This window comes from Podarcis raffonei, chromosome 13 (genome assembly GCF_027172205.1).
Source record: "Podarcis raffonei isolate rPodRaf1 chromosome 13, rPodRaf1.pri, whole genome shotgun sequence".
NCBI classification, from domain to species: Eukaryota; Metazoa; Chordata; class Lepidosauria; order Squamata; family Lacertidae; genus Podarcis; species Podarcis raffonei.
In genome coordinates, this window is record NC_070614.1 from 37,601,924 (window position 1) to 37,625,722 (window position 23,799).

A 23,799-nucleotide genomic window follows, 5' to 3' on the forward strand; every position below is an offset into this window, starting at 1 on the left:
GTGAGCCCCACAAGTCCCTGTCCAATTTCAGGCAGCATCATTTATAAAACATTCTGTCATCCAGAGATGGAAAGTGCCATGGCATCCTTTGTTGGTGGCGGCAATCGCAGTACATGTTCTTCCTTCTGCTTCATGTCATTCTAGGTTAGTGTTTCTTAGCCAGTGGGGCTCCGCCACCCCAGAAGCTTGTATAAAGATCTCAAGGGAGGGCATGTATTTCTAAAAAATATATTCCAAGCTAAGTAAAAACAACAACAATATTATTCATCTATAAAAGTATGAAATACGTTCATTTCTATTATTAAACGCAAAATGCTATTTACAATTAAAAGTCACAACATTTCAATTTATTTTTGGAAATTCAAATAAACTTATAAGAGGAGCCAGGTTTGAAGGGGGTGTGGGGAGTGTGGGATTTTTATGTTAGCTAAAAGGCCGCACAGTTGAAAAGCACTGTTGTAGGTTAACCGATCCCAGGAAGGCTAGTCACAGTGTTTTGCTTTGAGGCCGTCACCTAACAAGTCACACCAAATTGCGTAGTGTTTTGCTCTGGGTCTCCACAGCTCAAGGCCTCGTACAGTTTGGTCCAGAACACATTCTCAGCCTCAGGGTCCTCAGGCCATGTGAGGTAGCTCTCTTGCTTCATCAGTTTCCTTAGGCGATGATAGGGAGACAACCTAGGAAGGAAGGAAAGCAGGGCTGAGGTTTCCCATTCCTTAGCACACGGACCATACTCCACACCCAAACGTACTCAACGGGGTTCTCAAGAAGTGTCCCGCTGGAGCAGACAAAGGCTGAATCTAAGCAAAACATCCTGCTTCCCTTGGTGGCCAACCAACTGGGGGATGTAACATAAGCAGTCAAGTACACTTCCTGTTTGCCTAGAGTGGACACGTGGGGGGGGGGGTTACTCCACAGCTAGGAGGACTTCCTGTCACACCTGGTCTGGAGCTTCCTCCCCCTGCATGTGACCCTGGGAGACCCCATAAAAGGGGCTGGTCACGCAGCCACTTCCCTTCTTCTTTCTCTTGATGCCATGCTCTCTTGATACTGATGTATTTTGCTGTCTGCTGGCTCTCAGCCACCAGGACATGGGCTCATTCCCATATGGGATGAACTCAAACCCTCTTCTGTAACTCTAAGCTAAAGCCTGCCTTCAGGAATCCAACTGTGAACTGAATGTGAGTAAAATTCTTGTTACTTTTAAAAGAAGCTTCTTGTGTCTTTATTTTTTTAGGAGGGATAAAATGGGGACTTACCAGGAACAAAATCCAATCTGAACAAAGCCAGATTGGATTGCTTAAGTAAAGAGATTCAAACGAATCTACCAACTAGCTTCCTGCTATATATTGGGGAATGTTGCTCTGCTGCTGACTCACAAGCGTGAGTTAAGAAGAATACTATTAAATCAATATATCCTCTCCTAGTACCTACAACATTCCCACACCAGCAGCATATGGGAAGCCCACAAGCAGGGGCGCAAAGGCAGTAGCCTTCCCCAGCGTTTCTGAACATGGGTGTTAATATTAAATTGTGGTTTTATTATGATTTGTGGAATTGTACCCTCCTCCGGGGTTATTTTAAACAAAGGATAAGAAATGTTCAAAACAGAAGGAATGAATGAAATAAGACCTCCTGCTTTGGCACCCAATATTCCTGTCTCACCTTTGCGGCTAATGAACTATCTTCACTCACCTGTAGTTAGGGATTTCCTCCATAAAGACCACAACCAGAGGGTCCTCCCTCTGGTAGTAGATCTTGGAACAAGCAAGTTGGATTTCCAGCGAACACCACTCACTTTCCAAGTAATTGTCGCTCACCACACACAAGGTCTTGCGGCTCTGGCTTATTCCATTCTGAACGTTGTCTATGTAATATTCTCCAGGCGCGAAATCTCTAGGCCCGAAGCAGAGCCGCAAGCTGGGTTCTCCTTGCACTTCCAGCTTTTCCAGAACATTGTTCACCACCCATTCATGGTCCTGACTACAACAAGAAATGTAGGCATCATACTGGTATTCCTGTCCCTTTTGGCGCAGGCGCTTGAAGCCCCAGCCCCTCAGCAGGTAGTAGCCATGTCTGAGGGTCCAACCAAATTTGGCATAGACTAAAACAGTAAACAGGAAGCAAAGGGTGATCACAGTGGTGGCAATGAAGAAGTATATTCCCCTAGTCTCAAAGCAGAAGGAGAAGTCTTCATAAGCAAAGAGACGGTCAGTCGTGCCAGGGCCAAAGCAATGATATGAGCCCAGCATGGACACCTGGATATTTGGTTCCGACACAGACCAGTTTTGAAACCAGGCATTATCACAGGAGCATGTCAGGGGATTCCCAGACACATCCAGATATTTCAAGGAGGACAGCCCACCAAGCGTTTTTTTGCTGATGTTCCTCAGGTCATTCTTGCTCAGGGAGAGTTGCTCTAGTGATGTCAAACCAGAAAATATTTGTTCAGGCAAGTCCTTGATGGCACTGTCATCTATCCAGAGTTGGCTTAAGTTACCCAGGCCTTGGAAGAAATTTAGTGAGGGTTTCCAAGAGTCATTGAATGGACTGATTTCAGAGACATCTAAGGACTTGAGGCTAGTCAGGTTAACAAACGAGATGTTAAGGAACAGGAGACTGGGGTTGCCCTTCAAAGAGAGGTACCGTAGGTTCCCCAGGCCTTGGAGGACTTTGTCTGGGGGACAAATGGGTAGTCTAGGACTCTGAAAACTAAGGTCCAGCTTGCGAAGGGAGCGGAGACCAACAAAAGGACTCGGGTAATCATATTTGTTGTAAGTAAAGAGGTGGTTGTGACTGATGTCCAAGATTTCTAGTTTTTTGAGGGGTGTAAAGACTCCCCGAGATAGCTTGTAAAGCAAGTTGTGGTCTAGGTAGAGATATCTCAGGGAGTTCAGCTGGTAAAAGCCATTCCTTTTGACAGTGAGGATTTTGTTTCCTGACAGCAGGAGAGTCCCCACGTGCTTGAGCAAAAAGGCACGGGGCTTGATTAATTTGATGCTGTTATCCCTCAAGTCCAAGAATTCCATCTTACGGGCATAATGGAAGGTGTTGCGGGTGACAGCTGTGATCTGGCAGCCCTGCAGGATGAGGGTCCGCAATGCCTCCATGCCAAAAAAGGATCTCTGCTGAAGGTTGGTCAGGTGGTTCTTTGACAGATCTAAATAGCTCAAATGGTTCAAAGGACGGAAGACAGAATCCTCCAACTGGGAAATGGAATTTCTCCTTAGGATCAGGGTACGTAGCTGCATCTGCTTCCCCCAGGCGCTAGAGCTCAGCCTCAGGACTTTGCACTTCTCCAGAGAGAGGAATTCCAGGCCTTGAAATGTTTCGAAGGCCCCATTTTTCAGATACTTGTACCCCGTGGTGGACAGATCCAGCCACGTGAGATTAGTGCAGGAACCCAGCTGCCTCAGTTGAGTGTCATTCATTTGAGAATGTTGGATGTCCAAAGAGGTCAAAGAGGGTAAGCTTTTGAAGAAGGAGCAAGCTGCTGACATGCTCTCATTTAATGGTGGATTCATACTGGATAAATGCAACATGGTTAGGTTAGGGAGAGTTGCATTGATAAGCTGGGAGATATCCAGGGGGTTCATGTTGAAGGACAACTCCACCAAAACAGGGGTGGCCCGAAAGGATCCAGCCTCCACTTGCAACATGTTGTTATGGGTTAGGTTGAGTTGTTGCAAGTTAGGGAAGGAGCAGTTAGACAAGTCCAGCCTGGAAATCCCATTGCTGTTGAGGCTGAGGTTCCTCAGGGAAGGAAAGACAATCCAACTGGGGCCCATACACGGAGTAGAGATCTGATTGGAACCCAAGTCAAGGAAGGTAAGGTTGGCCAAGCCTTGGGTAGCTGTTGCCACCTCTTGGAGACTAGAGAGATTATTGTTGGGAAGGTGCAGTTCCTGGAGAGCCACCTGGGATATGAGGGAGCTGGGATGCAATGTGGCGATACTGTTGTGACCCAAAAACAGCTCACGCAGATTCCTGAGGTTAGGCAACATGGAGGACTCCACAGACACCAGCTGGTTCCAGCTCAGATCAAGCACCTCCAGGTCCTCCAAGCTTTGGAAGGCATTATACTCAATGCCTGATATGTTGTTGTGGTCCAGGTAAAGTTCCAACAAGTGAGGAAGATGGGAAAAGGTTGTTGAGGTCAGGTGCGTCACTTTGTTGTTGGAGGCGTTGAGCCAGCGGGTGGAGTTGGGCAGCTGGAGGGTAACAGAAGTCAAGTTGGAGATGGCCTGGCCACTGCAGGTAGCAAGGCCCGGTCTGTTCGGGGAAAGGATACAGTGAGCGAGCCCGAAAGAATGAACACCCTGATGCGGCCACACAAAGAAGGCTAGCAGCACGCAGAGCATCATGGAGACAAGTCTAAAATTGGGCATCGTGAGCTCTTTGTGCTTCCTGTATGTCATACTGTGGGTTTCACAGGACCAAAGGCAGTTGTTTCTTCTCCATCTTGGGTTGAGAGAACCATCATGCAGCAGCTTCATACAGAAGATGTTCAGCTCCTAAAACAAGAATATGAACATGCTTCCAGTGAGTTAAACCCAGGGTGGTGAAATGCGTAATCTAGTACACTGCATTGACATGAAGGCAGCTGGATACGTGAGGTTCTTCTGCAAGGTTTACTGAGGAGGAGTGCTGATATGAATATACAAGGGTAAACTGCCCACGTTCCCTGCCCCTTCAAAGGCTCAGGGATGCAATATGGGGGTACAGCAGAGTTCTCTCCTTATTCCTAAGGCACAGCAAGGGGACATTGTTCATGCCCCACCTATTATATTGAAAGGAGCTGCCTGCCATAGGAGGGGGGGACATCTTCTCAATGGTACTCAGGGGGATCCTGGGAAGGGGTGAAAAGTGTCCCTTCCACACTGTGCAGGCCAGTCTTTAGCGACTTCCCCAAAATATGTTAGTCTTGAATGAAGGAGAATAGCATCTAAAATGCAACAAAGGGGAAATGGAAGCAGGAGAAAACAGAGCTGTAGGTTTAAGTCAACTTTCCCCAGCCTGTTGCTCTCCTGATAATTTGGACTACAACTCCCATCAGCCCCAGCCAGCATGGACACACACACACATACTCACTCTTTCTCTTTCCTTGCCACTGTCGCCCCTGACCATGCACTTGGCTTCTTCCTCTGAAACCAGCCCCACAGCTGTCCACAAAGTGAGATAATGGCGGTCAGCTGTTCCTTCTCCCTTATCCTGTCACCACTTACTCACCCAGGGGCCAGGGCCATGGTAGATGTGTGGAAACAACTGATCTGCACTTTTTAGAATAATTAAATAAATAGGCACCATGGGGCAGGGGTGAAGCTAAGCAGAATCCGGATGGTGGTGGGCAGAGAGCAGGGAGTTTAACCCTTGTCTTCCTGCCACCATCCTGGTTACACACATACACACAAACAAAGTGTGATTTGTATCAGGAAATAAACTCCCATGGGCTCCTGCTGCGGCTAACAGCAAATTGGGGTGTGTCATTTTGATCATGATCACAATGGGGTGATGGTTCCCCAACGCTGCTGCTCCTATCCTCACGGGGAGGCTGCTCACATGCTTGTTACGGCATGCTAACTGCTTTTACACACCTGTAGTTTTATTTAGGAAAGTGGCTTTGTTTTCGGAAGGTGCGGATGTTCAATCTCTTGGTGGGAAAACATTTCCTTGTCTGAGCCGCTGGTGAACTGCTGCCAGTCAGTTTTGACAGTCCTGAGCCAGATGGAGCAAATGGTCTGACTCTGTTTCTGTGCCCTCAGAGACAGCAGGTGGGTGGGCAACGAGGAAGAGGACCAGCAAGCAGGCTGTGCAGATTGGCAGTGGGTCTTCTGCTCTGGCCCAGCAGAACATCAACCCCTATTGCCAGCACCTGCCTCCATCCCTGGGCGCCCTCTCATCCAAAGGAAACAAAACACACCGCACAAAACCACTCTCCTCTCCTCTCAGGAAAGTGAGGAGCAGCATAACAATATGCGAGGAGACAAAAGAAGCCTCCGCAAACCTTCACAGCTAAACAAAGGACCGCTTCAGACCTTGAGCAACCTCAAATTGTCCAGCGATTTGTAAGTGCCACAAGGGAGGAAGCCGAAGGCGGTATGACTGGAGGAATCTGAAACCGCAGGCTTGTGATCCAGTCAGACACAAGAAAGCAATCATTTCCAAAATCCGGAGTTTACAGAGCCTCACACTGTAAGGTCTGCAAGTCGTAATATCTCTCACTCTTTTTAAAACACCAACCGCTAAAAGGCAGTTTCAGCAGAAAGTTTCAGCAGAAAGCTTGCCCTCTCGGGCTTTTGCCTTGCAAACACAAGAGTGCTGCCATGGGCATATTATTGCGCAAGCAACCAGACAGGCATGGGAAATACCCATTTTTTCCAGCCCCATCATTTCCTCTACGCCTTTCCACTCATTCCGTTTCGCAAGCTGCCTCTGTGACTGAAGCCAAACCTCCCCACCAAACCCCAAAGGTCCTGCCATGGACAGACCCACCTTTAGCATTGGGTCTTTCTCTCATCCGCTGAAGAAGCTGCTCAAGTGTGCTTCCTCCTTCTCCCATGGTACGTGAGGTTTGAGTCGAAGTGCAGCTTATTTCCTCCTCCTGTGGTCAGCCATGTGCCCCTTCACTCCCTGAGTGTGCCAGTTGGGAACTGAAACTTATGACAGAAGGAGGTGCGGCATGAAAAGAGGAAGAGGTGGAGCAACCCTGGGATACTTTCTCTCTCTCTTTCACCCCATGGGTGAGCTTTAAAAGGAGAATTAGACAAATTCATGGAGGCTCAGGCTGTCAGTGGCTACTAGCTACAATGCGTATGTTCTACCTACGCTCTATGGCAAAGCTTTCCGAACTATGTGTTGCGACACAATAGTGTGTCGGCTGCAGTGTATAGGTGTGTCGTGCGAACACTCCCCGTGCTCCTCCTGGGACTGGAGAGGGGTTGGTCCTTTGACTGCCTTGGTAGTTGGAAAGCCTCCAGGCCAGAGGCATCAGGATACCCTATTTTATGCCTGTATTTAGTTTCTAAACTAGGGTCGTCAGGCCCTAACCTTGCATTTAGGTCGCCCACCAGCAGGACCTTTGCTCCCGGATAATCTTCTAGCAGTAACCTGACATAAGAATCCAGTCTATTCCAGTTGCCCTCAGTGTCGGGGTTTTTTTTGCTAGTTGGGGGAATATAAACGTTAATAATTTGGGAGCTTGTTTATAATGAATTAAAAAAATGTTTAAATACACTTTTGTCAAAAAACCTGAAAATTTCCTTCTGGGGATGATTGGTAATGAAATCAAGAAAGAGGACCAGATTTTATTCCAATATGCAACAACAGCTGCTAGAATATTAATAGCACAAAATTGGAAGTCAACTAATATCCCAACGATAAGAGATTGGCAAAGCAAATTATTCGAATACATAGAATTGGCAAAAATGACACAAAAAATTAGAGATCAGAAAGAAACAAAAGGAATGGAACAAATTTATAATATATATCGAAGCAGATTTAAAAAATGTAAAGATCACAGTAGGCTCAATATAACCCTACGACGTGCAGATATTTTAAAGAGAAACTGTGGGGGGAAATCCTTTGTTACATAACCCAAAACCGAGGTGGAGGGAAGTCAATTAGTTATATGTTGTTTTGGTCTTCTGTTTTTTTTCCCCCTCTCTTGTTAGTTTTGTTGTGTGTTTTGTTTTTATTTGTGATGAATTTGTTTTGTGTGTAATAAAAATCAATAAAGAGAAATTTAAAAACAAAACAAAAAAAACCTTAATAATTAGTAAACTGCAGTTTCCCCAGGATACGAGTAGGGCCATTGCTAGGTGATCTTACAGGTGGGGTTTAGGCATAGTGAGATCAGGATGCATAACCCCCCTTTGAGCCTCCCTGGTCCTCTGCCTGCGACCGCTCTAACTGAAAGGGGTTAGTTTAACCTGTGCTTTGCTAGTAAAACTGAATTGCTGTGTCGCAAAATGATGCGTATCTAAAAAAAGTGTGTCACCAGCGTAAAAGTCTGGGAAGCTCTGCTCTGTGGGGCAGTAAGGTTCCGAATACCAGGTGCTGGAAACCACCATACCCTCCAAGTGCCCCGATTTTCCAGACACAGTTCTGGAATTTCAACGGAGCCCAGCAACAGAAGTGTGCAGCTGTATTGAGCAGCACCGGGTGTTGAGATTGTGCGCCCCTAACAATTTTGCACCCGAGGGAACCACCCCTGTGCTGTCGCTGCCCGTGCTACAACACGATGATTTCAGGACTCTGGGCTTAATGGTCATGTGGTTGGATTCTTTAGATGGTAATGTGCATTTCTTCACTTACAGTGGTACCTTGGGTTACATACGCTTCAGGTTACATACGCTTCAGGTTACATACTCTGCTAACCCAGAAATAGTACCTCAGGTTAAGAACTTTGCTTCAGGATGAGAACAGAAATTGTGCTCCGGTGGCGCGGCGGCAGCGGGAGGCCCCTTAGCTAAAGTGGTGCTTCAGGTTAAGAACAGCTTCAGGTTAAGTACGGACCTCCGGAACGAATTAAGTACTTAACCTGAGGTACCACTGTACTTCAAAACATGGTTAGCTGGTCCTGCTGCATTTGGGGGGCTTCCTTCTCCTGCTAAGTGAGGCCTTGGACGTCTGCCCCAAATCCTACCCTGAGGGCACCACTGTGCAGGCAGGATTATAGCAAGCAGACTGCAGCCCTCAGCAAGGCGTGACAGGGGCAGCTCAGGCAGTGATCCCTGGTATTGGAATTGGGGTGCTACAAACATGTTCCATGGCTCACCCTACCAGGCCCAGATCAAGACTTCAAGTTCTGCAGTAGGCCTAGCCTGTTTTCCTAACCCTTTTGCTTTCCCTTGCCAGCTCCAAGTGCCAGAGACAGCCAGCAGGGGGCAGCGTGAAACCAAGATGCACCCATCTTATCAGGACACACTGCGGTAGAGATACAGGATTGGCAGGCAAATCCTAGGTCCTGGACTTTCACTACAGGGGGCCTGGACAGTGTCCCATGGGAAAAACGAGTCGCCCAGAGCTGGCATTGCGTGGCTGGGAATCCTGCCAGCCCTGGAAAGCAACAATAGCAGGCATAGCCAAACCTCCTGCCAAGCTCTGCCAAGGCCGCTTATGCCCAACTTCCAAATCCATTGCTGTTGGAAACCATTTTTGGAATCTCCCTCTGTGTTACATCTCATGTATTCTCCAGCCAACCTATACTGGTCAATGATATCTATTTCCTAGACTTGAACCTTCAAGATCAGAGTTCAAATGCTGCTTTGCAGACTTTGAAAGTTTGTTTACACTGCACAGCAGATTTTCTTGTGTGCAAGTTTTACCACTTGTACATACCAAGTGTGAAGGGAGGCACGTCTATAACCACATAGGATTTTTTTTACTACTGTTGTACTACGATGATTAAATTTATTAGTCACTTTATATGTAAGGCCCCACCCATCGCTGGAATGTGTCCTTTGCATGTTTGCCTGTGAGGAGGAAACACAGCCTTTGGCTGAAAAAGATTCCCCACCCCCGGTTTAGACAGGAAGATGAATATCTTCACAATGTTTGGATTGATTGTAAAAAGGGTTCCTGATTAATCAAGCCAGCAGATTTCAACATTTTCAATTATTATTTTTAATAGAAGCTCTTTCGAAAACTTCAGCAGCCTTGAGTCCTGTGTGAGAGAAAATAAGGAATAATCAAAACAAGGAAGATGATCCCTGCTGCAATTCTACATACACAACCATTTTAATCTAAGGAAGTTTTTTCCTGCTTTTGGGACACTTTTTTCCTCCTCTTTAAATTTATGCAGATAAAATACCAACTTCTTCATTTGATCTTCCTAATAAAAATCGTTTAGCCTCGTCATCCTGAACACAGCTAAAATTAACTTTTCAGACTTCGGACATCGTGTGTGGGTTTCAAACACTGAATTTTGCTTTTGTAGCCTTGAGAAAAGCTTACAAAATCTTAAAAATTTAAGGCGACGATCACCGTGACTAACTTGCTAACTTTCATATTTTTTCACACCTGGGCGTTTATTTCCTGATAACCTTAAAATCCAACAGCATTCCCCAAATGGGAAACACTGAAAATGACTCCAGACGGGGAGATTAAAAAATTCCCTACTAGCGATTTCAACGTAAACCTCCCTCCACCCAAAACAAACGGCGCCTTTCAGATGCTGGGGATTCAATTCTCCAACATTTGGCAACAGTATGTCTAGACCTCCAGCACCCTGTGTACTATTAAAAAATAAGATAAAAATGGCCGTGTATATGAGCCTGACACGCTTTTACCCATCTCACTAACACGCTCTACCTATCTATCTATCTATCTATCTATCTATCTATCTATCTATCTATCTATCTGTGTGGTCCGCCTGCTAAGGATCCCGTTTGATTTCTGGCGCTGCTCTCCCAGCCTTTTCCTTCCCAGCTGATCCGGCTCCCAATCCCCTCCTGCTTCCCCCCATTTTAAGACCCACCCCTCAGGCCCCCACCGGGGGGGGGGGACACAACCCCACCCCCTTTCTAACACGCCCCGTCCAGGCCCCACGGCGCTCACTGCCCCGGCATCATGTCCCGCTCGGAGGAGGTAAACCGGCTCACGGAGAACGTCTATAGGGTGAGTGAGCGGGACACTTTCTATCCTTCTCCTCATCCCTTCCTCATTCCCTCTTTCTCTCTCCATTCTTTCCCTTGACCCTCTCTTCCCCGATCCAGCCCCCGTCCATTTCTCAGCCAGCCCTCTCCCCTGTTTATTCCTCCTGTTCTTCTTTCTCTCCCCCCCCTCCGCCTCTCCCTTTGGCTCCCCTTCATCTCTCTCCCCTCCACCGCTTCTCTCCCCCCCACTCTGCCCCCCTCCGTCCCTGATTTGTGTTTCCGTCCTTCTTTTCCTCCGCCCCACTCCTGCCATCCACACCCCATCACACACTAGCCCTTTCCAGCACCGCCACACACAAAAAATCCCCTTCCAACCCCCCCCTTTCCCCCCCTTTCTTTTTTCCTTTCTGGCTGTTCTTAACCAGCCTTTTGTTCACCTCCCAAAATCTTTTTGGAAAAACAGAGCCTCGGAAAAGGAAGGGACAGGGAAAAGGGAGGAGAGGCCAGTGGGGCAGAGTTGTTCCAACAAGCCCCCCCAACCCCACATTTCCACAAACACACACACTTTGTGCACCCCACCCCCGCTGCCCCCCGCGCCCCCACCCTCCCTTTTGAATGCAGAGAAATGCCCTGGCTTCGAAGGTAGCGCAACGTTAATAATAACGTCCAGGTCTGGGAAGTTCCCCCTTCCCTCTAGTAAATAAGGGGGGGGGCAGACAAACCCTGATTAAGATGGAGAAGTTGTGTGAACTTTAAAAAAAAGTTTTGCTCAGATAACGGACCTGTTCTGTTATTTGCAGGAGAAATGTGGCTACAGACAACTTTATTATTATTATTATTATTATTATTATTATTATTATTATTATTATCATCATCATTATTATCATCATTCGGTCCCACTGTTTTATTAGAAACTCAGCTGTGCATTTGGACATGTGGATAGAAATAGTACCGCTAATAAAGTGTTCTTGTTTTGCTCGCTTCCTTGGAAAGAGACACTTTGCTAAGGATGTGGGGCCAGATTCTGACCTGGGCTCCCTGCTTTCAATGAAATCTGTGGTTATCCGCTTTTCTGGTTAAGTTCAGATGGAGCTGGAAGCTTTTGCTCTTTCTGTGTGTTTTCTTCTCCCATATGGAAATGAAGCAAATCCCATGCCAAATCCCAGCCTCAGTGTACTTGGCCAGGAGGAGGGAACACTTAACCCTTTCTGCTCCCCCCGAGATGTGTTGCCTAAACATCTTGAGTCCAACTGGATGGGATATTCTCTTCTTATCCGGGGAGGAAGCACGCACTTGGGCCGGGGTTCCTGTGCTTTCTTTGCTGTCTTCGCTCAGCAGAGACACATCTGACAGCTGTTAAAGCAGATGCCGAGAAGGGGCCATTGTCTCCTTGGGGTTGGGAAGGTGGGGGCAGGAGTGGCGCTTGTGTTGTCTGAAATCTGGGTCTTCAGAGCAGTTTTCCTTGGGTGTGTGGAGAACATTATGCTAACCAGTGCTGTTATTCCCTCTATCACCGATGTCTGGGCTGTGAGTTTTGTTGGTTATGTAGCCAAATGGTACCACCCATGAGCAGTCTTAGGAGAATCCCAAGGTTTGCAGAAGCATAAAATAATATTTAGGGTAGAGACCTGAAAATGAGGAGCTCCTTCGTAAAGAAACCAAATGAGGACTGAGCATGCTCAGTCAAGGCAGAATTCACGGTTGTGGAATGGAAAACCCAAGTGGTAAGGGAGAATGAGATGGACTGCATATTCCTAACATTTTGTTGCAGTGCCCACTTATTCTAATTTTTTATTATTTATTACATTTTTAGTTCACATTTCCTCAGAGGAGCTCAGGATGATGTAAGACTCTTTCCTTCATTTGATCGTCACAACAACTTGTTGAGATGAGGTTAGACTGAAAGATAGAGACTTGGCCCATGGGAATTCATGGCTGAGTAGGAGTTTGAGCCTGGATCTGCTCAGTTGATTACTCTAACCATTGCTTCAATAAGTTGTTGAAGGCATTTTTGCTTCTGCTAGGCTAAAAGATCTTATTATTAGCTTATTATGCTAATGAGGAAGACATATGAATACTGTAAATTTAGAACAGAAAATGGAAGAAAAGGCAGAATGTGATTGTGGTGTTCACCTGCATATTATTACAGGAAAGCAAAATACCCTTTTTCACATCATGCGTGAAAATGCCTTTTTGTGATGAAGCAACAGCAAAAGAATCAGGTGAGAATAAGGTGGCAGAAGAGACTATTCAGCATCTGACTACAGGAAAGGGATTTTTAATCTGTAGGTAGAAAAATAGCATCAAAAGAAGTAGGCTGGCTAACATCCTCCTCACTGTGCTAGATTTTTACTTGCAGGGAACTTTCATTTAAGGGCCAGGTGAGACATGTGCAGTTTTAAATGATTAAAAGGTAAAGGACCCCTGACAGTTAAGTCTAGTCGCAAACCACTCTGGGGTTGTGGTGTTCATCTCGCTTTACTGGCCGAGGGAGCCAACGTTTGTCTGCAAACAGTTTTTCCAGGTCATATGGCCAGCATGACTAAGCCGCTTCTGGCGAACCAGAGCAGCGCATGGAAACGCCGTTTACCTTCCCACTGGAGTGGTACCTATTTATCTACTTGCACTTTGACGTGCTTTCGAACTGCTAGGTTGGCAGGAGCTGGGACCGAGCAACGGGAGCTCACCCCATGGTGGGGATTTGAACCGCCGACCTTCTGATCAGCAAGCCCAAGGCTCAGTGGTTTAGACCACAGCGCCACCCGTTTCCCCTTTAAATGATTATAATGCCTAATTCTACCACAGGTCTAGTGTCAAGAATCAGTGGGACTGAGCACCTTCCCGAGGTCCACAGGCAAGCTTGGGTCCAACCACTAACCCTAGATGCAGACCAGACCTGATTTCCTATTTCCAGAAGGGAAAAAGTACTTGGTAGCACCAGGGCAGCTCTCTCAGGTTTGGCGCCCTCTATCACAGCCCCAAATGATAGGGGGTAGGGAGAGGTGTAGACACTCTGTGACCAAAGCTGACCCTTTTTCACCACTTATTTCTGGTGAATGTTTAGGCCAGGCCAACTCCATTCCACAAGACATCCCTTCTCCTCTCCCTCTGTCCATCATCTGCTCCCTTCATCCAGTTCCTGTCTGTCTTTCCATCCTCCCACACATTCCTGTCTGTCCAGATAATCCTCCCTCCCTCTCTCCATTCCCCCCCCCCCTTGGGCACTCTTGATCGGAGTCAAAACAAGAGAAATAGCTTCCCGACCAGTAGCTACCAAGCAGCACACATGAGTCAGGGAGAACTGTAAATTTTCCTAATGCATTCCTGTAAAAAAAAAAAAAAACTTACATTAAAACCAATTCCTTCATTAAAATGAAATGAATAAAATGTCACAGTCCTTATCAACAATTATGTCTCGATTCCCAAATACTGTATATGAATTGACTTTTGCATGTCAATATAACATACAAAATATAGGTCATAAGAAAATCTGTAGAGTTTTGATTGTTTTATTTTTCATGCAGAAATTATGTTAATTTTAATTTTATAGATGTGGACAACATTTTAGTAAAGTTTAGGGCTTCTGCTCACTCTTGATCAAGCCATTGTAGTGGTTAGTTTGCTAGACTGCAGTTGGGTTGTCATGGGTCACTCAGCGCTTCTGAACCCACCTCATAGGGTTGCTTTGAGAAATATAGGGATATATATGCTCAGTTGAACCCCTTAGAGGAAAACATGGATAACTAAGCTATTTGACCTAGCTACTTTCTTTATCCATTCCTAGACTTCTCATCTATCTGTGGCCTGGTTCACATGTCATAATAAGTCAAGCCATGGTTTAGCATGAGTACTCCATGGCAACATTGCTCCTCTCTCGTTACTCAGTGTTATGCTGAGTTAAGTTGTGGTTTATCTTTGTCCTCCACATCAGGGGTTATGGTTAAGCTCTCCTGGACAAACAACAAGCCATAAAGGACAAACCTTAGTTACAGCTTGTGATTGGTCTGGGGAAGATTGAAATCACAAGCCCAGTTCCAGACAATACGCTAAGCTTAATGATGGGCTTAGGTCAGTGCAGCTTCAGAATGCCTGGGGAGGAACAAAACAACCCCGATCTACTTTCCCAGAGCCTGCAGGTTCACACTAAACCATGGTTTGTTTTGTTTTACTATGACATGTAAACCAGGTCTGTGTATTATTTCCCAGGTACCCTCTGTCATATTCAACTCCCTGCAGGCCACCGCGTATAATTCTCCCCTTCCTTGTGCCAGTTTATATATCTTCTCCCAAAGTATGTCATTTTGTTTTATTTATTTTTTCATTTGTAAGATTTTTAGACCACTTTTCTTCTTCTTTGGCAATCACTTGTGACTGAGTAAGATTGGCTTCCATGAATATGGTCTTAACAGTGTGTTCGTATGTGGCTGTGGAGGCCAATTCTGGATCCACATGTCCTTCCACAGTGGGGACATAAGCTTTCAGGTGGGAGTTGATCACGGTGAGGATTTGCCAAACATGCCTTCCTCTTAGCTCGTTTCTCCCTTTCATCCTGAGTTCATGCTTCTTCAAAGTCCAAAGTTTCATTAAGTTATGCAAAGTAGTTTTCCAACTGTAAGAAAAATATAGGTTAACATCAAATACAATTTAAAATCAGACCATACAGAATTCAGACTCTTCTTCACCAACTTGCCCATCAGTTTCTCTATCAAGTACATTTATTACAAATTTAATAAATAATAATAATAATAGTGTGTGTGTCTCTTCTAAGCACTTGTGATTCATCTTGTTTTGCAAGGAAGTCCTCTCTCCTGATAATACGGAGAGAATTGTGATGCTAAGGGGACGAACCAATCACTTATGTCCTTCTAATTCCTGTGGATTTCAGTGAGGAAATGAAGCACACGCCTCAGCCTTTCTGTGGGAAGTTAGTGCCTAAACTTTGTCTGAATCATGCCAGAAGGATTTGCATTATTTGTTTGTTTTCTTCTCCCTTGTATCCAGGCGATTCTGGACCAATTCAACCCCAGTCTAAGGAATTTTGTTACTATGGGAAAGAACTATCAGAAAGCACTCTCAGGTAATGGAATGCCCCAGTCCAGCCCTTGACCTCAGGCCAGGTCAGAGTTGGTGTTCCTTAAAGGGGAAAGGTCTCTGCAGCTTTTGTGTTGTGAGTTTATGATTTAATGGTCCATCCCTCCACCCCTTGCAGGAGTTACAGTGGCCGCCAAGGGTTATTTTGATGCCTTAGTGAAACTCGGCGAGTTGGCCAGCGACAGCCAAGGATCCAAGGAGTTAGGTAGGTTTTTGATTCGACCTGTGGCCTCCTCTGGAGGGAAGAGACTTATTTCCTACTACTGAACTCTCCCTAGAGCACTCTTGTGCGCAAATTTGTGCTTGCAAAAAGGTGTTAGCAAATTGTGACTTTGCGAGCATCATTGTAAGAGGCAGGCAGGCATAACCCCAGCAAACCCACAGCATCTAGTCTCTGCTTGGAACCACATAGTATTGGTCACTCATGTTGCTTGCAAGTGGTTTCTTGGGTGGAGCAGAACTGCAACACTGGCGTACCAGCAAACAAGTCACTGCCACTTACCAGGAGGGAGAAGGGAAGGGTGAAGCTGTAAGGAGGTCATTGCAGTGCAGGGGCACCAGCAGAGTCACTCCTGCACCCCTTCCGCTTCCCGTAATTGGCTGTGGAATATCTTCTGGGAGGCTTGAGTTGCAGCTCTGCTCCACCTGCTGAACCGCTTCCAATGAGGATACCACTTGCACTTGTCTCATCATGTACACACCCCATATCTGGACTATTGGTGGCAAATAGGGAGGCATCCCATGTGTTCCTGGTGACTCCATGGAATTCTTCCCTTCAAGCATCGTGGAAACATCAAGGGATGACGCCTCAAGAGAGCAGAGACCCCACATCTCTGCTTCTGTGCGAACCGAGACGTTGAGCCAGTTTGCACATTCAGCAAAACCATTTGGTAAAATTTCCTTTGGGTTGTGCCGTTTCAGGCTAAAGGCAAGGGTGTAGGGTGTGTTAGCATGCTTGAATCCTTCCTTAATTAAAAAAGAAACCTTGTATGTTTGAATGGCATGGCAGGGAGGAGAATCTGGCCTCAGTTTCTCCCTGCCATCCTATTTTTCTGCATGAAGGGTTTTCTTTTGTTTTGTTTCACTTCAATACCCACCCATAAGAAGAGTCTTCTCAATTGGGCCAGTGGCCCATCTAGTCCAGCAACCTGTTCTCACAGTGGCCAAGCAGTTGCCCCATTGGGAAGCCCACAAGCCAGACCTGAGTGCAACAGCAACACTCTCAGTCCATCAGCACACTGCCCCTGGACAGTGGAGGCAGAACATAAGCCATTGTGGCCAATAGAGCCTTATCTCCCATGAATTTGTCTAATTCTCTTTCAAAGCCATCCAGGTTGGTGTTCAGCACTGCTTCTCATAGCCTAAAACTGCACATGCCTAAGGAGATTGTTACTGCTTGGCTCTGCTGACGGTGTAAACTAGTCTTTAAGCTCGTTGGCCGTGGGGCCTTGTGGTTTTTAGCAGTAGCTGTTTTGTACTAGTCTCCGCTGTAGATAGGGCTGCCAAGCGGCTAAAGATTTTTTTAGTGCTTCTGTCAAACGATCCATCACTTACATGTAAATAAAACTGCGGCAGGCCCTTTCTTGAGATGTTGAAGGAAATACGAGATAAGGTACGATTTCACAAACAAAAGCTACTGCTCATTGTTAGAAGCAAAGGCAATCTTTAATATTTCCTCTTTTCAATTCCCTGTTGCAACACCAGAACCAAAATAGACTCTAGCATAAACAAGGGCGCCCTTAAGTCATGGCCCAATTGATTAAAATGGGCCCCTATCGTTAATCAACTCCACCATGCAGCAGAGGGAGGTAGCAAGAAAACTGTGGTGTTAGGGTGGTCTGTACCACTTCACAGGAGAGGTAGGGATGCCGGTTTTGAACACTGCCCCACGTCAACACAACTCCCTGCAAGTTATAAATTGCACATAATATGCTGTATGGTATAAGAGATTCTAGAGTCCTGCCCATTCCCTTTTGTCCTGGTTACTATTTATTAGGTAGTTTTCATGTAGCTGAGCATTCAAACATGCCATCCATGCCTGCAGCCTGAAATGGTACAGCCCACATTCTGCTGCATGTATATCCCGGTTATAAATCTGTTGATGGTTCCTCCTGTCTTGCAGCCCTAACTGTAATGCCACCTTTAGATGGGTTTTTTAAAATGTAAAACCTCAAATATAGACACATTTTTTTCTGTCTAAATGGTTTGGGCCAGGTTATGCTGTGGAATGGTCTTCTATGAGAGGCTGGCAGGTTTCCCCCCCCCTCACGTCTTCTGTATCTTGTGATTTTGTTGTATACCTTCTTGCTTCCCTGGCCAAACCACCTCCCTTTGTACCTCACCCTCCCTTTCACCTATCCCCTCACAGCTCGCCCCAACCTTCACCCCCATTTAAAGGATGGGGTGCCTTGCCTTCATCCATTCAACCACATTTAACAGGGGGTGGGGTGGCTTCACAAAACAGCTTGCTGAACTCTTATGTGAAGCACCTCTCCCCACTCGGTTAAGCGCCTGTCACCAGCACTGTTTCATGCTGGAGCTAACATGGCTGCCCCAACTACAGAGCATGACAACAGCCTTAGATTATTATGTATACAGAAGATAGTTGTGACTGACAATGCTGTAAGCTTTTTTTGAGGGCTCCTGCAGCCAATAGGCAGGATACATATTTGCTTTTCTTTTTAAAAACATCTTTTTGTCACTTTTAGCTACTTAGGCGACAGGGCTGTGAACTGCTTCTGTGCTAGATCACACTTTCTTTCGGAGGGAATGCTCCCATCTAGATGTGTGCTGCGTCACATTGATCTAATCTCTGTGCCAGGTGTGTGAATTGCACAATGCACCCCCAAAGCAGAAGCTGCAGAGCGGTGCTCAAGTTTGTGTGTATGTACCAAGTTGAAGACCTCCTTCCACAAATGCCTGCCATCAACATTTTGGTTCCAATTAAAAGCTGGTTGGAGTTCCTTGGTCAACTCCTAGGAAAGGAATTAACCCGAAAGGAGATTATCCAGGGACAGGCAGAGTCCAGGGGACAAAGGACTTTTTCATAGACCAGGGAATGTCTGGGGTATATTAAGCCTCCAATCACCTTGACCTACAGGTGACACGTTGTTCCAAATGGCTGAGGTCCACCGTCAGATCCAAGTGCAGCTGGAAGAAACGGTGAGTATCTGTATGTGATGGGCCCATTTAGCCTGGCATCAGGCCTGCCTGGATCAGACTGATGGGCCTATTTAAGACCTCTGCCCTCTTCCCCTCCTCTCCTTTGCTGCCTCTGATTAGGACCGCAGGCCCACCTATCCTGGTATCCTGTCATGTCCAAAAGCCATTCTTGGGACCTCCAATCTATGGGCGGGAGGGAGGGGGTGGTATTGGCCTTCGTCTTCCTGACTCTCACCCTCTCCTTTCCTGCTTCTCTGTCACCTGGTCCCAGCTGAAGCTTTTCCACTCGGAGCTGTTATCCCAGCTAGAACACAAACTGGAACTGGATATCAAGTATCTGATGGTGAGAGAAAGATTAATATCTGAACCCTCCTCTTCTGCCATTTCAAGTTTGTCTGTCTGTTGTCATGTGTATTTATCTGCCCATCAGTTATTGTGCAATATCCTATCCGAAGCTTAATCTTTGCTAGGGCTCAGTATCAGAATCGTATCTATGCCCCGAATGTCTGAAATAATGATGAAGGAAAGTACCCCCGAGCACATGCAGAATGACTTTCCCTCACCACAGAGCCTTTCACAACAATCCTGGAATCTCCAGGTCAAATAGTGTCATAGTATGGCTTCCAGGAAGGCATGTGCCTTGCATTTGTTTTACTCATAAATGAACACTGGTTCCATCTCTGTTTATATACATTTCCATTTCTTACAGTTGGCCATTTAGGGAGGTATCTAATTTATCCACAGAAGAGAGTGCCATTGAGGCAGGAATTTATTCAGCTAAGCATGGGTTGTGATGTTTCTTTCATCTTGTCTTTATCTCACAATAATTCCCCAAGGAAGATGAGACTGAGGGATTGTCAGAGTCTATGAGAAAGCAAAGGAGACGGTGGTCAGCACTTCTTCACAGGCTTTCACTTCTCTGGAGAGCTTCTTGCTAGCCAGCGAGAAGACCAAAACGAGGCCTTGCTATTCATGTGGAAAAGCTTGAGGGATGGGCACTCTGGGACAGGGAACTTTTAGCCCTCCAGATGTGGTTGAACTCCCATCAGCCTCATCTAGCGTTGCCATCAGTCAGGGAACTTGTGGATGGCCACAAGTTCCCCCTCTTGCCCAAGGTGAAGACGTGTAGCTCAACTCTTAAGACTGGCTGTGAAGAAACAAGCGTCCACTGTCAGCATTGTTTCTGCCAGGTCCAAGATTCCTCTCAAGAGAGACCCAGTTTGGCCCAAGCCCAGCTGTTGTCCCTCAGGGAAACCAATAATCCATTCAGTATGTCGTATTGATTTGAGAAGGGTGTGACCTGAGGTATTTTCCATTCTGTCAACATGCATCTGTCCAGGGGTGGGGAACCTCTGGCTCAGGTTGAATGCGGCCCTCTTGGGCTCTCTGTTTGGCCCCTGGGATTCTCCCTATGCCACAACCTCTCCTCAGAGCTCTGAACTCTGACCCTGCTCCATCCCCTCCTGCAGTAACTGAGACAATGCCTCTTGCTTGCCTGGATAGAGAGGGGTGAGTGTGTGTAAAAGCCGTGTGTGACTGAAACTGTAGCCTACTGTATATAGATAACAGATAAGACATCCAATGCTCTTCCCATTTTTGCCTCTGGTCCATCCCACCCTTAGCATGCGGCCCCCTGGTGTAGAAAAGTGGCCCTCAGACTGAAAAAAGATTCCCCACCCCTGATCTACTTGTTCATCCGAAAGGAATAAAAGCTCAACAGCCTGTCTGTTGAGCTGCTCTGTGTATTTATATGTGGAATGAGGCTCAGAGAACCAGGAAGGATCCAGTTCCTTCAAGGCTGACCTGGCTATGTACTGTCTGGTGCCCTCCCTCCCCACCTCCTAGGCCACCCTGAAGAAATACCAAGGTGAGCACCGTTCCAAAGCAGAGTCAATTGAAAAGTGTCAGACGGAGCTGAAAAAACTGCGCAAGAAGTGCCAGAATAGCAAAAACCCACAGAAATACGGGGATCGCGAGGTGCAGGTAAGATTGGCAGCGGAGGAGGGAGGGATTCCATAAAGGGAAGTGCTTAAGAGAACAATGGAAATGTTGCTTGCTCCCTCTGGGAACAGTGTCACATCCTGCCAGAAGCGGATATGTGGAATTCCAGGTCAGGCTATCTGGGCAGGAGACAGAACAGCCTCATGTCTCTCTCTCTCTCCTCAAGCTCAATGAGCTTATTTACAAGATATAAGATAACAAGTGAAGCTACCTTATGCTGAGGTAGACAAATGACCTCTCTAGCCCATCTACCACCTACCTTGGCTGGAAGCAGCTGTTCAAGCAGTGGTCTTTTCCCCTGTCCTGCAGTCTAGGATGCCTGGGATTGAACCCACAACCTTGCACATCACTCACTTAAAAAAATAAAATCAATCTTGTAAATTTAAAATTTAAAGTTAGTCCATCTTGTGACATATCATATTAAAGCCCATGAAGTTCTGAAGAGAATGGTGTTTTTAAGCTTTGACTTACCTCAATTCTGGGCTGAGCTTTTAAGGTGTGTTTGCGTAGTCCTGCAAGGCCAAAATGGTCAATTCTCACAAACGGGATGAGATTAAAAAATTAAAATTTTAGCCTTCAGCTACATTTCATATAATAATAATAACAGCAGCAGCAGCAGCAGCAACAGATAGGTTACAGAAAAAAATGGAATACAACAGAACAACCTTGCTGGTATGTGTTGTGTTTCAAAATTTTGAAAATGTGTAATATTGGGAAGTTCTGTTTGTGTAAACGAAAAAATACAGATCTGAATGCAAAAAGGTGTAGGAATATTGTTGTTTGGAAGTTCAGCTTTCTAAAGTTTTTCAGTGGAGCAGGTTACACTCAAGACCTGGCTACTCCATACAGATGCCATCTGGGTGCTGGGATTGGGGTCACTAAGAAGTTTATGTCTTTAAAAGGGTTTAACATTCTTTGGCTGTTTAGTGCCTGGAGAGGTAATCTCTACAGAGGGGGTACCTGGGTTGTTGACAGTAATACAAAGAGAAATGTACACAGTCTCTCCGCCAGACCCGTGTATATACAGTACATCATTGTATGCACACCCATAAGCGCACATACAGGCAAGTGCATACGTGTGCAAATCATACATGCCATGTGCTTTACTCATGCACAAACTGTACCCAGAGCCTTACACAAACACCCTGCTTGTTCAGAATGCATGTGCAAGTGCAGTGTGCTGCTTTTGCACACCCACCTTCACATGCACAGTCGGTACAAACTTACACAACAAACCTGAAAGGTTGGGCAAAGCTTCTCTGCAAGGGGATGGAGTCCTGTGCATGGAGAACACTGCAGAAAGGGTGCGCCCGCCTTGATTCAGATGTCACCCGTCTTCCTCACTCTCTGACTCAATTTGGTCTGGTGCCCTGTCTCCCCTATCTACCACCCGCCACCTACCCCCATCCTGTGAATCCTAGCAGCAGCATTTGGCTCAGGAAAGGCCCCTTTTGTCAACCTTGTTGCCACGGCAACCATTACTTCAGGATCAAGGCCTGCTCAGGCTAGAGGCCGCAAGGAGGGGGCTGGTAGGGAATGGGGTATGGAGATAACCCTTCAGCTCCTGGATCCTATAAGACTGCCCCCTGCCCCTAGCTTCCCAGGATATAAAATCAGTACAAGCCCTATGTTTCCTAAAATTAGATTAGTTGTTTCAGAGCACCTTTGCCATCCTTTTGTACTCACAATTGGGCTGAAATTGTAAGGAAGCACTGACTTCTCCCCACAATCGTCTCTCTATGCTTGCTTATGGATAGAGCTCAGATCCTAATTCACGCTGGTGGTTGTGTGAGTGTGGAATTAGGCAGAGGCAATTACTCCGCATTAATTAATCCAGAAGAATGTGCCAAGGGATTCTAGAAACTGCCCTGAGGCAATGGAGATGTCCTTTGCTAGGAGAGTGAGCGGCGCAAACAAAACGGTGCCTAATGTTTTTCCCTAGTGCATGCGAACAGGAGTACATTTGAACGCTAATGTATCTGTTGATTGTAATAATATCTCTCTGTGAGCTGTGCAGCTTTCTAAACGCTGAACAGCAGTTCCAGCCATGAGCCAGGGAAAAACTGCATTGGGTAAATGTCTGATATAGAATATAAAATAACAGGGTGTTTTATCTTACCCCACAGGCAACATTTCAAAGAGTAGGGAAGAAATTACCTTGAACAGGGGAGAGGGGAGGGAACAGCCCAGAGCATCAAAAGGTCAAAAAGCCAACAAGAAAGAGGGAGGAGGAAGGCGGGGATGAAACCACAAAATGATGCTTGAAGTGAAAAGAATTTTTATTATACGATGTGATACTCCCCAAACATGTTTTGACTTGTTGCATTCTTCAAGGGCACTAGGAGAGATGATAACAGCAATGCGTGAAAAGAGTACTGAGTAAAATACTTGGAAGTGTTTCTGGCTACAATCCGAAATGTGCTTGGGAGTGAGACCCGTCGAACAGTCAGACTTACTTCCAGCTGAACATGCACAGATTGTGCTGTTAAGGCTAAACTCGACATAGCACCATGCATCCAATGAACAACCACACATTTTGCTCTGTTTTTAAAAAGTAAATAGCAGGCATGTGGGGGGTGATCTGTATTAGTACTGGCTGCTTAGAGGGAGAGGAAGCAAGAGAGATGGGTGTGGGGAGCCTCTTCTGCTGTGGTCTCAATTGGAATTGGGACTCCTTTGCTGCTATTTTATTACAGTATTTTTAAAAAAGAAATCATGAAATTGCTAATTGCGTGATTGGTGTCGTGCCTGATTTGGCCCTTACTGTTGTTGGTTAAGTTTCTCTGTTTTATTACTCAGTCAAACCAAAGAGTTTAGAGACTAGAAGACATAGGCAGAATGTATTCAGAATTCTCCTCTACACCAGTTCTTTTTCACTTTTTCTTTTTTTAGAGACAGAATGGAAGTTAAATATACCTGGTTTGGTATGATTTTGAGGCAAAGTGTGTTT

General features: G+C 46.0%; 3 protein-coding genes across 8 annotated transcripts in view; 1 reads left to right on the top strand and 2 right to left on the bottom strand.

Annotated features, from left to right (window-relative positions):
* LOC128399909 (immunoglobulin superfamily member 1-like) overlaps window positions 1-23,799 on the bottom strand; it is a 270,931-nt gene that overhangs the window by 137,007 nt on the left and 110,125 nt on the right. The gene's annotated exons all lie outside the window — the stretch shown is intronic.
* The window catches only part of LOC128399910 (brain-specific angiogenesis inhibitor 1-associated protein 2-like), a 157,316-nt gene that overhangs the window by 126,031 nt on the left and 7,486 nt on the right, over window positions 1-23,799 (top strand). For 3 of the 6 annotated variants that reach the window (XM_053361772.1, XM_053361773.1, XM_053361776.1), the window contains exons 1-6: window positions 10,490-10,617; window positions 15,597-15,672; window positions 15,805-15,891; window positions 18,787-18,848; window positions 19,120-19,191; window positions 20,694-20,831. In XM_053361772.1, the coding sequence (XP_053217747.1) occupies window positions 10,570-10,617; window positions 15,597-15,672; window positions 15,805-15,891; window positions 18,787-18,848; window positions 19,120-19,191; window positions 20,694-20,831 (483 nt within the window). In that variant the 5' untranslated portion in view covers window positions 10,490-10,569. Of the gene's footprint in view, window positions 1-10,489; window positions 10,618-15,596; window positions 15,673-15,804; window positions 15,892-18,786; window positions 18,849-19,119; window positions 19,192-20,693; window positions 20,832-23,799 lie in introns of those variants that run through there. The other 3 variants (XM_053361774.1, XM_053361778.1, XM_053361777.1) reach the window with 3 other exon arrangements.
* LOC128399908 (toll-like receptor 13) lies at window positions 361-6,875 on the bottom strand. The gene is made up of 3 exons (XM_053361766.1): window positions 6,493-6,875; window positions 1,696-4,514; window positions 361-677 (listed from the first exon to the last, which is right to left on the bottom strand). Exons 1-3 carry the CDS (start codon window positions 6,499-6,501, stop codon window positions 515-517), a joined length of 2,991 nt encoding a protein of 996 aa, XP_053217741.1. The 5' UTR covers window positions 6,502-6,875; the 3' UTR covers window positions 361-514.

What these genes read in the sequence shown, in the direction of transcription:
- LOC128399908 (XM_053361766.1), bottom strand. An exon ending in GAGGAAATCCCTAACTACAG is followed by an intron (nt 678 to 1,695) that starts GTGAGTGAAGAT and finishes CTTCCTTCCTAG; the next exon opens with GTTGTCTCCCTATCATCGCC.